Source organism: Mesoplodon mirus (assembly GCF_964341445.2).
Source record: "Mesoplodon mirus genome assembly, chromosome: 16".
Lineage (NCBI taxonomy): Eukaryota > Metazoa > Chordata > Mammalia > Artiodactyla > Ziphiidae > Mesoplodon > Mesoplodon mirus.
In genome coordinates this window covers 20,167,861-20,181,914 of record NC_138992.1, presented here as the reverse complement: position 1 = coordinate 20,181,914, position 14,054 = coordinate 20,167,861, and the positions used below count along the sequence as shown (strand labels likewise).

The following is a 14,054-nucleotide window of genomic DNA, read 5'->3' as shown; positions in this document are numbered from 1 at the left end:
TCTCAAGAAATATTAGTTGCTATCATCTTCATCAACCGGGCTCAAATATGTCAGTGCCAACAGGATATGGCTTAACAGTGCCTGCCACAGGCAACTTCCCCTAACCACAGTCCCATTTCAGGAAGCAACTTTAGGCTGTTCTTTGCAAAAGGATGGCCACCAATTCAATCAAGAATGACAATGTGACAGGGCAGTCTTTCAACTGATGAGGTCACCACGAGACCCAGAGACGTGGCCTGATAGGAATGGCTCTCCCCTGAAGGAGTAAGGATCCCCAGTAAAGCCAATCAGGCTGGTTTCCTCCAGGCCTGCAGGAGAGAATTCAGGAAAGACTGGCCAGTAGTTGGCAGACACACCCCGCGACAGAGGTGCCAGTCTGGGGAGAGATGAAGGTCCAGAGCGGGAAGAAAGGAGCAGACCCAAGTTATTGTGCTGGGTCCTGAGAACTTACTGGAACAGTTCAGGTCCAGTTTTTGTTCCATGTCCCTTCACAATAAATCCTGTGACTTACGGTGGCCTGAGTGATATTCTGCTCTTTGCAACCCAAGGGCCTGTCGAACCAGCCCATTCATACGAGGTAGCCTTCCAAAGATCACCCTCAACCGATGAGGCACAGAAGTCACTTGCAAAAGCAATAACCTGCATTCCTAGAGCAGTCATCCAGGGAACTTGGGGGATGCAGAGTCAAGGCAGTGCCTGACTGCCCCAGAGACCACCCTGCACCTACTCCCACCTTTGCCCCAGGCCACCTGCAAGCTCCAAGGCCCCATCTAGGTCTTTCCACAGCCCACAGAAATAATGGCTAGCCTTCCAGGGCATCTACCACAATTTTCTGGGGAGTAAGTATCAAGAAAGAGGTGAGCAGTTATTTCTGTGGCTTAGTAAAGAGCCAAGTTATGAAACTAAGCAAACCTCTGTGGTTGATTAGAAAATGGCAGGAAGGTGATTTTTAATAAACACCACCACCTTGTAGAGCACATCAGTGTTTACAAGGCTTTGCATTACAAGCAGTTACCCACTCTACCTCCTTTCAATCTTACAATGACCCTGTGAGGTGTTATGATCCCCACTTACAGAGTGGAAAATGGGGCTGAAAGGTTGAGCACCTAGTCCAGGAATGTGTGTGGGTCAGTGACTTCCCTGGTCCAGGGTCACTGCCCTCTCCTAAAGGGCTTCACAGAAGACAAGAGGGTGCACAAAACGAGGAAGTGTTTCTCCACAAATCTCACTGCTGCTCAAAGCAATTACAATGGGAAGAAAGTCTAACTAGGCGTAAATGGTTTGGTTCACTTTGTTTCCTGTCTTGGTTTTTTGTTTATTTGGGGGTTTTTTTCTTTTTTTTTTTTTTTGGCCACTCAGCAAGGCTTGTGGGACTTTAGTTCCCACACCAGGGATTGAACCTGGGCCCTTGGCAGTGAAAGCGCCAGGGAATTCCCTCTGTCTTGGGTTTTTTTTGTTTGTTTGTTTTTGTTTTTTTATCCCATCAGACAAATGGGTTTCTCCTGGCTAGGGAATTTTTTTTTTTTTTACATCTTTATTGGGGCTTCCCTGGTGGAGCAGTTTTATTGGAGTATAATTGCTTTACAATGGTGTGTTAATTTCTGCTTTATAACAAAGTGAATCAGTTATCACTTAGAATAGTACCTTATTTGCACTTAAAATCCCAGACCTGACCTGGATGCCCCAGAGGTAAAGCCACTTGTCTCAATTCACCTCCAAAGGACCAGACTCAACAGCCAAAGAGAAAAGAGAGGAGGGCTTTGAGCAGCTGACACAATTAACTTACAAAACTGACACCTACCCAGGTTAGGCCCACAGATTCTGAGATCCCAGGAGAGGCTGCAGAAGGCAGGGAGGAAGCGGTCTGCTCAGTAAGAGACACAGGGAGGTTTCTGGCTCCAGCAAAAATGAAACTTCAAAGGGAACGGAGCTGTGGGAACTTCAAAGACCCCCTCCCCCACCCACCCCCGACGCAGGACCAATTAACACCTACAGATGTTTATCTAAGCAGTCATTTCATGCCGGCTACTTCGCTAAATGGGTGCTCAGACTCACCTCAAAAATTGCTATTCCTCCAAAATGGATTGGTGGGGGGGGGGGGTCAGGAGAGAGGAAGTGCTGTGTTTTCTGAGAGAGAGACCTTAGTCAAGAAGAAAACAAATCCTCAATACAGTGAAATTCATCACAGACTTATGTATAATAAAAGAAAAGATGGGAAACAAATCTCTTACTAAGAAAATGCAAATCAACTACGGTACAGCCATGAGTTACTAAAAAGAACCGTGCAGCCATTAAAAATCCTACTTTAGTATTTTAATAGGATTTTCCTCTTTAGTAGGAGAGGAAGAGGCTCTGAGATAATGTTAAGAAAAAAGCAACATGCAAAAAATACACTTAAAGTCGGACTTTAACTTTATAAAACCGACAGACTAGAACGGCCAGGAGTTTGTTTTGTTCACTCCCGGAGGCCCCAGCTCCAACACCTATGTGTCTGGCACAAATAAGACACTTAAGGAAAATGTGTCAAATTCATTATTTACTATTAATTAAATAATAACTAACATATCTATACAAGGTACGTGGATATGCAGACATAGAATGACATAATCAACCGCAGAGGTGTATATGTGAGTTATAACAGGCCAACTACTGAAGTTTAATAATAGTGGTTAGCTCTCACTGTCAGGACTAGAGAAGAAATTTCTTTTCATATTCATCTCTTTTGCATTTTCCTAATTTTCTGCAGAGGCTCTGTACAGTTTTTATAATTTTTTAACCACTGTTTTTCTACAGGGAGCCTCAGGGCCTGGGAGCAGTGGTATGCTACACTCCAGAAACCTGGCCCGTTTTGTCAGAAATGGAATCTTCCAGTGAGTCTCCCATTTCTACAGGGTCACACCTTATACCTGGGGCAAAGGTCACTCCTGCACCACCTCATGGGTTCACTGACATCTAGTACAGGGCAAACCCTGCAAGGTGCTATCAGGAGGGCAAAGGTCACACATGATTCACTTCCTCACTTTTCTGAGAAGAAATCTAGGGGGAAATGAAAGGCAGAATCTACATAGTCAAAGTTATAAGGTTCCCTGAACGGAAGAGATGAAGGAGTTCGATACTTAAGTGTCAACTCAGGGCTGTCTTAATCACATCTCTTAGCCAGATTTTTTCCTTGGGAAGCATGTTTATAAAGGAAAGCAGTAGAGGAAAAAAAAAAAAGATATGACGTACAAACACCCAAATCACACTAAACTCACTGATAACAAAACTGTGAACAGGTAGAAATTTTGTTTGATTCTTTAAGGTGGTAACATTTTTTAGAGGAAAGAGCATTGTCTTTGACATCCAAGATGCCTGGTTTGAACACCACCATTTCCTCGCCAGATGTGACCGTGGCTCCTAACTTTACCCTCTCCAGGCCTGCACTCCTATCTGTAAAGTGGGGATTTTACACACTGTTGTCGACGAAAGGCTTAAATGAGCTAATAAAGGTGACTTCAGATAAGACACTGGACAAATATCTTGCAGTTTTGAGGGAGTCCCTGTGCATTAAAGGAACTTGGGCACAGACGGAAGAGCTTTGAAGGAAAACCAATCGGTCATTAAGCTCATGGTGTTCACATCCAAACACGAACACTCTCAGGAGACTGCAGTATCTAGTGACCGCTGAGCCTGACGGGTTCCCTCCGGAGAGGCTGTGTGGGAAAGTGACGGTCATGAGGGAGCAGCGGGCCTCAGAGAAAGGAGAGGAATGGGAACCAGGAAACCTGGACTGTAGCCTCCGCTCAGCCACTTACAAGCTGTGCAGCCTTGACAATCCACCTCACCAGAGCTGGCCTCAGCTTACAAACCTGTAAAATGGCCTGACGAGACACCTGGCAAGGTGGCTGTGAGCAGAGCAGCCGGGCCCTACCAAACACAACCTTTGGTGTGACCTTAGTGTACTCAAGGTCATTGTCAGCAGGTGTTTCTAACAGCCGGTTCTGGGGAGGCACATCCACAGGCCTTTGGACAAAGAGAACAAGCACCACCTGAGGGTGTGACAGCTCCCCTTTTGGCCAAGTCGGTGCCACCCAAAGCTGCTGTTCACAGTCGGGGGACCAATGGTGGCCTCCCACTGGTGGGGCCTGCCCAAGCCTTCATAGCAAGCCATCCTCTGAAGGACAAAATCCTACAGGCTCCCAGCTCAGGTCACAGATTCCACTTTCACCTGTCATTTTTTGAACTAGACTCAATCAACTTGCAAACGTCCCTAGAAGTAGCCCACGAAACCTCAACCTTTAGGGATTCCTTTAAATGAGGCTCTCAGGAGCCCTCCAGAAAGCAAGTTCAGAGAAGGTGAGAAACTTGGGGGCGGGAGGGGCACAGAAAGAATTAGAACCTCAGTGCAAGAAGACACATTGCTGACTTCAAAATTTGTCTAGGGCTGGCCCTAGCTTTATTTTAAAACAGTGCTTGGGCTTCCCTGGTGGCTCAGTGGTTAAGAATCTGCCTGCCAGTGCAGGGGACATGGGTTTGAGCCCTGGTCCGGGAAGATCCCACATGCCACGGAGCAACTAAGCCCGTGTGCCACAACTATTGAGCCTGCGCTCTAGAGCCCGCGAGCCATAACTACTGAAGTCTGCATGCCACAACTACTGAAGCCTGCGTGCCACAACTACTGAAGCCTGCGTGCCACAACTACTGAAGCCCGTGCGCCACAACTACTGAAGCCCGCGCGCCTAGAGTCTGTGCTCCGCAACAAGAGAGGCCACCGCAATGAGAAGCCCGCGCGCCGCAACAAAGAGTAGCCCCCGTTCGCCACAACTAGAGAAAGCCCACGCACAGCCACAAAGACCCAACGCAGCCAAAAATAAATAAATGAAAAAAAAAAAAAGAGCACATATGTGTGTTAAAAAAAAAAAAAGCTGTGCTTATGTGGTTTATTTTAGAAATGCTTTTGTGCTATCAAACACCTGTGGGGAAAAAAGTGCTAATATTTTACATTTAAGACCTGAGAAGCACTATTTCCAACTTTCATTCCTCCAAGGCTCCCTGTTGGATCACAAACTCGCTCAAGGTGTCTGGGAATATAGTTCAGGAAAATGGGGAATCAATACATCATCATTTACTTGTGCACATTTTCTTTTTGCTATATAAATGCATCTGAATTCAGCTTAACATTCAGTGAATTCACAGCCTATTCCCAAAATTCACTGGAGCCAAACTGAAAAGTGCCCAAAACTCCTACTTAGACTAAACAGCACCGGGGACCTCCACCTTAGCTGGCAATGAAAAGAAATATGTAAGCCCTAGAGCAAAAGTTCTCAAGTCTGACGATGCCCTTAGTAGCGGCTGTGTGTCAACCCCTAAAACTAGATGACAAATTATGCATATATGTGCTTTCTTTTTTCACAAAGTTGGTCCAAAGTCTTTATCAGCTTCCCAAATGATTCCAAGAGAAATCCCATAAGAAACACCATCAATAAGGACCTTTCAGTGGCTGGAGAGCTTTCAGGTGTGTCTGTAATTAAAGATGGAATACTGTAGGTCAAGGAGAAAAAGTCAGAAGGCCTGCTTTCTAGGGCTACCCCTGCTACTAAACAGTTTTCTGACCTTCAGCAAATCCCTTTAACAGTCTATCCCTCAGTTTCCACATCTGTAAAATGAGGACGTTTGGAAGTTGTATGATCACTTACCTTCAAGACCCTTAAAAACACAAGGATTGTGAGGTACAGCTTCAACAAACACAGGAGAAGGTGTCCAAAAGGCCTGCACAGAATCCTGCCTGTTCCCAGAAGAGCTGCTTAAAATATTCTCCACCGCTTTCCTCAAAGGGGTCAAAGATAGAAGCCACCTCTCATTTCCTTCTTTTTCTTCTATTTCAGAAAGTCAAATTTGAAGTTTCACAATAATGCCCTTTGAAGGGATCTGCACTATGAAGTTCATGCAAAAATACAGTAATTCTGTAAGGCTGCGTAAGAAGCTCAAAAGATGCAAAATAGAATTTCTCTAAAGCCTTACTACAAATCATGTGATTACTGTAGCAACTTATTTTAGCCAGTGTCATCTACATCTGTTAATATATGTAACTGATGAAAATTAATTATGGGTGTCATAAAAATGGATGTTTTAATATAATCCTGGAAGTCTGGGTCGAAAATATTGCTCTATTTCAAGAGAAAAGTCTTTTCCTTCATTCCATGCAGTTCTTCTATACCTTTAGTAGTAAATGTCTGATTTTCACAAAAGTGAAGTTGAAACAGAAGTCTTCAACTAAACATTTATTGTCATATAAGGCTAAATTTCGCTAAAAGCAACTTTTTTTTAGTTGATACACTTGTACATATTCTATAGTATTGTAACTCAGCCATGATACCATAAATTTTCAATCTAATTATCAGACCCCCTAAGTCCAAAGCAAAGTTATATGTGGTTGCTTGTGGCAGCAAATTAAACGGAAGGCTTTTCATAGGCACTTGCTAATAAAGAAAAGAAGTAGATGAAAACTGATCCTGTTTTTATAAGCCATTATCAAATGAACGCTTAGAGAACCCTAAAGCAGTCGAAAACCCATTCCACCAAAGGATAAACTAAGGTTCAAGGTGATGAATCAAAAGTCACACCATGAGACAGTATGAGAAGTCAAACTTAGATGACTTCTATAGACCTAACTGTAATATCCTCCGCTAAAACCCTGGGAAGAGATTAGCATTTGATTGAAGGAGTTCTGCATCTGACACACACACAGCTGACTTACAGAAAACATCAGTATAAGTAGCAAAGTATAGTAGTTGTGCTTACTTCAGAGCACAAGACAGGCTGCCTGCTAGGTGAGCATTCTCACCACATTTCAGAGCTCATTCATTCTTCATATCTTCCAAAGTCAAGGGCAAAGGCAAACATGTTTGCAAGCACCATTTCTCAGAGATAAAGCGTTCAGATAACCCAGAGAGAGGAAGGAGTTAAAACTCCAGGTCAAGCAGGCCGATGAATATAAACGTTCTGCAACACCATCCCGTCCTATGAAACAAGGTTAGAGCTGTAAAGTATAAAATCCAGAAGTGACTCTGAAAGAAATCCCTGCTCAGGAGAAAGAGGTAACTTGCTTTCCTCACTAAATGCCACTCTTCAGATGAGACTCAGTCCTGAGGGCCTGACCCCTTGTGGTCTTTAAACATAAACCAGAACAAGGGCGTGGGTGTCTGATTTCTTGAGGCAACGACAAAGAGGGCAAAAATTAGTGAAATTTAATTAGCAAAAATTAAAGGTTCTTGGAAACCAACCCCTCCTTCCCTTATTGCCAAAAATCTCTAGAAAAACCTTCCGCAGAGAATGCAGATGATTTATTTTGGGACTAGGAGAGTAAAGCAGATATGACTGTTGTATCGGATTGAGGGTGTTTCCCAAATAAATGTATAATTCAGATTTCTTAAGATCTCCCCTCCAGTTCCTTTAGAGGAGTGAAGACCATCATGATCCTTCTACAAAATTCGGTGAGACTGCTTTAGAAGACAATGAAAGGTCAGACTTCATCTCGAGTTACTCCACCATAAACCAGACAAAGAAATTCCTCAAAGGCTATGAGCATTTTTTTCTTACAAGCACCCACAGGAATAGGTCGATGTAAATGTCGTGTAAACAAAGCGTTCATTACTAACCACAGTTTGTTTCTTTTGTGAGAAAATTTTAATCCATGGCAACTGCACCCAACATTCACACATAACTGCCCTCAAAGCAGAGGAAAATTTAGATTCATAATTGACCCTACAGCCTCGGGCTTTGCTTATGCTCGAAAAGCAAGAGGTGTTGGGGTTTGGGGAATCCCAGTGTTTGATACTTTCTCCTTCACTGTCTATGATCAAGTACAGGAGGACTTGAATTTCTCTTCCAATCACTCCTACAGAGGCCCAAGTGTCTGAGGAAATCCACAGACAACAATCAAACCTTTCATTTCAGGGTCCTTTCCTCACCATGCCCCTTCCTGTTCCCATCGGTTCTGCAAAGCGTTTCCCCTATTCTGCATTTCATGAATCAATTGCAAAATCCGCCAACCTCTGCCAGCTCCTCTTGTACTCAGCTGAGAGGCTCCCCTTCCTCCCTGGGTAGCACAAGGCTGCTCTGGTTTTTAACTGGCGTAACGTGGAAATGCACTGTGGAAGCTCACTAACTCTTTCACAGCCAGACAGAAGTGAGAGAGTCTGGGGCTCCCACCCCATCGACGAGAAAACGGACCCTCCAAGCTCAGGTTAAAGCCGATTCGTAGAAACTAGCTTTGACCCCAAGCCCAGTGTGTCAGTTACTGTCACTGGGAAGGAAAAGGAAGAGTGAGAAGGTCTACAAAGTCTCCAACTCAGTTACTTAGCAACTGGACAAAACTTGCTTCACTCCAGAGGGTAAAGAGGCATCTCACAGCGCATTCAGAGAGTAACAGTCTCCGATTTACATGCAAATTGATAAAGACAAAAGGGAAAGGGAAATCTAAATTAGCAACTGGAGTTTACAGCAGAGGGGCTGAGGCCCAGATTTTTTAAAAACAGCTTCTCCTAGGGAGGCAGGATATATACATGCCAACAAACACACATGAATGAATGCATGCATGCATGCACGCATGCAAGATCACAGGCCCTAACCAGTTTACAGTCTCCCTTCATAAAAGTCAATGCCACCTGGGAGTAGGAAAGAGGCAGGCGCAGAAAGTTTAGTAGCTGAAATTAAAGGACTTCCACTGCTAACACAAATTTAAGGTTTGCGGAAAGATGACAATTGAAGGGTGGGAAAATTCCGGGGAAAGCTGCTCCCCCTGCTCGTGAGAAAAGCAAATAAAGCATCAATCTTGGGGTAAGGTTCCCGGACTGTGGGTGGATTCAAAGCCTCTCGGGTCCCTAGACCCTCACAAACACCCTCCTGGATCCACTGGTGAAGTGCAGTTTCCAAACTCAGATCAAACCCACACCCTTCATAGAACACACATCACTCTGAAGGTTTTCCAAGCAAGAGGGAAACATGGTCACCTACTTGGCCCAGGAAAGTGCTCCAGGATTTTCCGTTAGCCCAAGGAGCTCAAACTCTGGGTCCTCAGCTCCAAGCTACACATCAGAAGCAGGCTGCTCAGTCCCAGGCTCAGAGCAAAAGGAAGAGGACCCGAGGAGGGGGGGGGGGGTCCCCTGCCCCACCCCCATCTCCCAACTTCACACCTGGACCAGGTAGGCAGGGCCCAGGGCTGACCCGCTGAGGCCCATCAGCTAAGCCACTTACTTCTCATACTCAGTGTTGTCTCTGTCACAGCGAGAATCCTTGTGCTTTTGCCAGTCTTTGCCATGCTTGCAGGTGGTGAGAAGCACGACGTCTTCCCCATTATGGACGTGATATAAGGCATTCCTGGTGTCTGACCCTATCCCTGTCAGGTACCTCTTCCCCTTGAAGACTAGCATGTACTTCCTGAGAGGAGGGATAGTGTTAAACTTCAAAAACCCCCTCTCCCCTCCTGTCCTGGGATGATCCTTAGAAAAGAGGGGAATAGAAACATCAAAGTTGGGTCGGAAGTTTTCAGTACTGATGCTGGCTTTGGCCAGCATCGCCTGGCCGATGTCAAACCCCACATCCTCGGTGTAGTCAGGCCAAGTGCCAGAATATAAATTAAAAATTAAATGATTCCTACCACTGTTCCACAAGTGGAGACTCTGCACTTTGGATCTCAAATTGTGCACATACTGAGGTGACAACTGGTCTCTGTCTAAAGTATCCAGACTCAGGACAAAGAGGCACGCCTGGCTGGGGTCCGAGGTGTAGAACCTGGAGCCCTCGATGGCCGCTAGAATGTTTTGGTAACTTTCGGCGATTTTCTCCCCTTTTTGCTGCGGGTATACGTAGACTTTGAAGCCGTTTTTCTTGCAAAGGGTGAAATCGAAGCAGGACTCCATGCGGCACTTCTTGCCTTTGTAGATGCTCGAGTTGGCGTCTCGCTTCTGCCGTGGGGAAATGTGCACACTGGAATCCTCGTTTTCCAATTGATCCCAAGGAACGAAGGGGCGCAGAGCGTCCGGGAAGCGGGGCCAGAAATGATCCGGACTCGGGTGGTGCAAGCCATTCCGACGGCTGTGCTCCTCTCTCCGGCTGTGGCTTCTCGATGCCCTAAACTGCAAGCCTCCGAAATAAAACAAAAGGGCGAGACAAGAGCCAGCTGAGAGCAGGATGAAATAGCGTTTTTTGGCCTGCATGTGTCCTGCCTGGGTCAAGAGGATTGTAAATAAACACAAGAATCACCCAAGTTTCCCAATCAACACTTTCAGCTCCAGTCCGCCATCTTCCCGCCTGTAAAGACTTCAAACTCTCCGCTCCCACCTTCTCTGGATGCCTTTCCCCAAGCCGTGGACTGATCCAGCGCATGTGGGCGATTTCTTTAACTTTCTCCCCTTCGGTCTTTCATCTTTGGGTTGCACAATAGACGGGAGAGAGCGGGGCTGAATATTTCGCACCCAGGGCGGGCGAGCAGCGGACTGTAATTCTCTTGCATGCAACAAGACGGAGGAAAAGAAAGAGAGGGGGGAAAAAAAGCTCCCGATGCCCAATCAATGACAAGACGAAGTGATTTCCTTGCCTCTCGGATTCCTCTCGGCGCCGTGGAAAACGAGCCCCGGGAAAGCAACTTCAACTCATCCACACTCCGGCGCAGAACACTCCGGTTCCAACAAGTCAGCCGATCTCCGGGTTCAGCCGGCTAGTGCATCTTGCAGCTGGGGCGCCGTAACCTCACAAATCCCTGCATCTCTCTTTATTCCCTTCTGCAGTGGCTCCGAGACTCCGGCGGTGTTTACTCCTGCGCTCGCGGGGCCGGCCCCCGGGACGCGCGGCAGCCCGGCAGAAGGCGGCGGCGCTGGGAGACGGCGGCGGCGCTGGGTGACGGCGGCGGCGCGTCCTCCCCGCGGGCAGTGCCGGCCCCGAGCGGCGCTTCCCAGGCCCCCGCGCGGTTGCTGCCGACCGCCGCGTTCGGTCGCCGAATGTTACCCGGTTCTGAATGTTACACTTACACATTCCATTCCCGACACGACAGCGCTGACCTCATCCATCCACGCAGCCCTCGCTGCCATTGGCCGAGCGTCACGTCCGGGGGGGGCGGTGCTTCCGCTGCGCCCATTCATAACCCCCGGCCACCGGCAGAGGCGCCGGCGCGGCGCTGGGGGTGCGGGCGGCGTGTGGGCCACGGGGCGTCTCTGCTGGGGCCCGGCGGGCGGAGCGGGGGGCGGCCCAGTGCGAGCCCCGTGGCCCCTCGGCTCGTCCCGGCCGGGACTCCGGCCTGGGCCGCACCGCCTCCTACTGCTGCGCCGGGAACCAGCGCCTCCCAGAGACGCCCGCTGGCGGGGAACCGGGGACTGGCCGGCGCTTCCCGGGCCCCGCTGCCCTGGGCGCCCTCGAGAATCCCGTCTCCTCGGCTGCCTGTCGGCAACGCCTCCCCGAGCGGGCGGCTGGGAGTGTTCGGGTTCCTGGGGAAGGATGCTCGAAAATTGGAGCAGTGGGGCGAGCCCAAGGGATGCGGGAGGAAAGAAAGACTTTATAGAAAGCGACCGCGGACCTTACGGATGCATCTCCCCGCCCACCTTCGACTCTCTGAGGCCCCCAATTTTTCCTTTTTACAAAACATCAAAACAGGTCCCTTATTCCCTACATAGCCCATCCTTTTTCTCTCTCTCTCTCTTTCCCCAAGGAGACACCTCAAGCCCCAAGAATAAAGAGGAAATATTACAATCAAGAGGAATCATTACAATCCTTCCTGTCTGCCGGTGCCCTGAGAAGACACCTATCCCAGATCCTCTAACTTTCCGCGCATCCTTCCCTCGCTTCCCGAAGCCCCTTGTCTGTTCTGTAGAAAGCTTCCAAGAGCTCAGTCACAGCGGAAGAAAAGAGATTTTCTAATAGCTGAGGAGAACTCTGTTAATTTAAGCTTTTCCCAGCACCTGGTGATGTTATTCTCTTCTGGGCGTGGTGGGGTGGTGGTTTTTAAGGAGCTGTCTCTTAGGGATGGATGACTAGTAGGACTGCCAGCTGTCCCAGCTGTAGATGAGAAACTTGAGGCAGGAAATGACCTTCTTTACCATTAGTACAAGATGGTTGGTCCGCCCTTCAACTGCCCTACCACACCCCAGCCCCAAGCTCCCCGCAGGGAGCCTCACTGGACAAATCAGATAAAGAGCTGGAGTCCTCTAAAGGTCTTCCAAGACCACAAAGATGTGCTCACTCCCAAACAGTATTTCTGGTCCAAACCAAGCTCTCTGGCCTCAGAGCCTGAATTCTGCTCTACGGAGAACACCTCCCACCCTTTTCCCCAGCCTAAGTCACGGGGGCCTGGCCAAGCTGGACAAACAGTTGCCTAGGGCAGCAAGCTGTTTAGTGATTGTTTATTATGGGAGTGACTGAGAGCTAGGGACAGACACTTCCCAGCTCTCCCCAGGCTGCAAAAACCTCCAGTGGGTGTGGACAAAGGGCATGGTTATAACAAGGCAGGGTGAAATGATCAAGTGGAAAATTTTAGACATTTGTTGTTTCAGATTTGTTTTTAATAAAGGGGAGAAGGGGCCTGGGTGGGACATCACTGTACATTCCTGAAGTCTCTCCCTATCTCTGGCCTGCCAAAGATGAGGTAGCTTTTCCAGATTTGACTTGTACCCCCTGCACAATTTGGACAGGCCTGGGACAGAAATGAGATTTCAGTCATCTTCCAAATGCAATGACAATGATGCAGATAAATGCAGTGATTGAAACCACATGTGACCCAGCCCCCCCCCCCCCCCCGCAGCCTGGGGTGCTGAGAGCAGCCATGCAAGGCAGGGGTCCTTCTGTTGAGATCAGGGTGCAGATTTTCTCAGCCCTATGGAATGGGGCTGTAGGGATTGCAGCCCCTCTATATCCTGACAGTTGTCCTGTGTGATCTTAGTGGGAGGCAGCTACTGCCCTTGCTCTTTTGCATCTCTTTCTGCTTCGACACATTTTTTTCTTGTCTTGCCTAACCACTACTGATTCCCTCATCCCACACCCCAGGGATACCCAGCCCTACCGTCACATTCCATAGTGGTATATACTGTGAGAAAAACGTTGGTACTGAAAATGAGAGAAACTTTGGATTCAGACCCCAGATCTGTCATTCACTAGTGCCTTGGGCATGTGGTTTAATCTCACTGAATTTCAGTTTCTCGTTTAAAAGGTCAGAATAATAATATTTTTCTGAATCTGGAAACTGTAAATTGCTCTACATGTGTAACATTTTTTGCCTAAGTTCCACATTTCAAAAGCCAACTGGAGGGCCTCCCTGGTGGCGCAGTGGTTGAGAGTCCGCCTGCCGATGCAGGGGATACGGGTTCGTGCCCCGGTCTGGGAGGATCCCATATGCCGCGGAGCGGCTGGGCCCGTGAGCCATGGCCGCTGGGCCTGCGCGTCCGGAGCCTGTGCTCCGCAACGGGAGAGGCCACAACAGTGAGAGGCCCGCATACCGCAAAAAAAAAAAAAAAAAAAAAAAAAAAAAAAAGCCAACTGGAATCTTAAGTAGCCCCTTATGGAAAAGAATCTTAAAAAACAAGAAAAAGTGGGTATACGTATATGTATAACTAATTCACTTTGCTGTACACCTGAAACTAACACAACATTGTAAATCAACTATACTCCAACAAAAATGTTTGTTAAAAATCGTCTTATCGGGCCTCCCTGGTGGCGCAGTGGTTGAGAGTCCGTCTGCCGATGCAGGGGAAACGGGTTCGTGCCCCGGTCTGGGAGGATTCCATATGCCGCGGAGCGGCTGGGCCCGTGAGCCATGGCCGCTGGGCCTGCGCATCCGGAGCCTGTGCTCCGCAACGGGAGAGGCCACAACAGTGAGAGGCCCGCATACCGCAAAAAAAAAAAAAAAAAAAAATCATCTTATCCACAAATCCCCAACATGCCTCAACAAAATGAATGCCCCTTTTCTCTATTACTCTGCCCATTTATTCATTCTTCTATTACTGCCCTTATTGCATTAGAATTATTATTTATATGTCTATCCCTCATCTAGACTATGAACTCAACAGAAGTATGATCTGTATGTCTTATTC

The 14,054-nt window shown here is 47.7% G+C and overlaps 1 protein-coding gene across 1 annotated transcript in view; it reads right to left on the bottom strand.

Annotated features, from left to right (window-relative positions):
• Positions 1-10,860, bottom strand: part of EXT1 (exostosin glycosyltransferase 1) — a 312,007-nt gene extending 301,147 nt beyond the window's left edge. Inside the window, exon 1 of the mRNA XM_082601832.1 lies at positions 9,235-10,860. Within this exon, the coding sequence (XP_082457958.1) occupies positions 9,235-10,196 (962 nt within the window). The 5' untranslated portion in view covers positions 10,197-10,860. The remainder of the gene's footprint in view (positions 1-9,234) is intronic.
• Between the last annotated feature and the right edge of the window lie 3,194 nt (positions 10,861-14,054).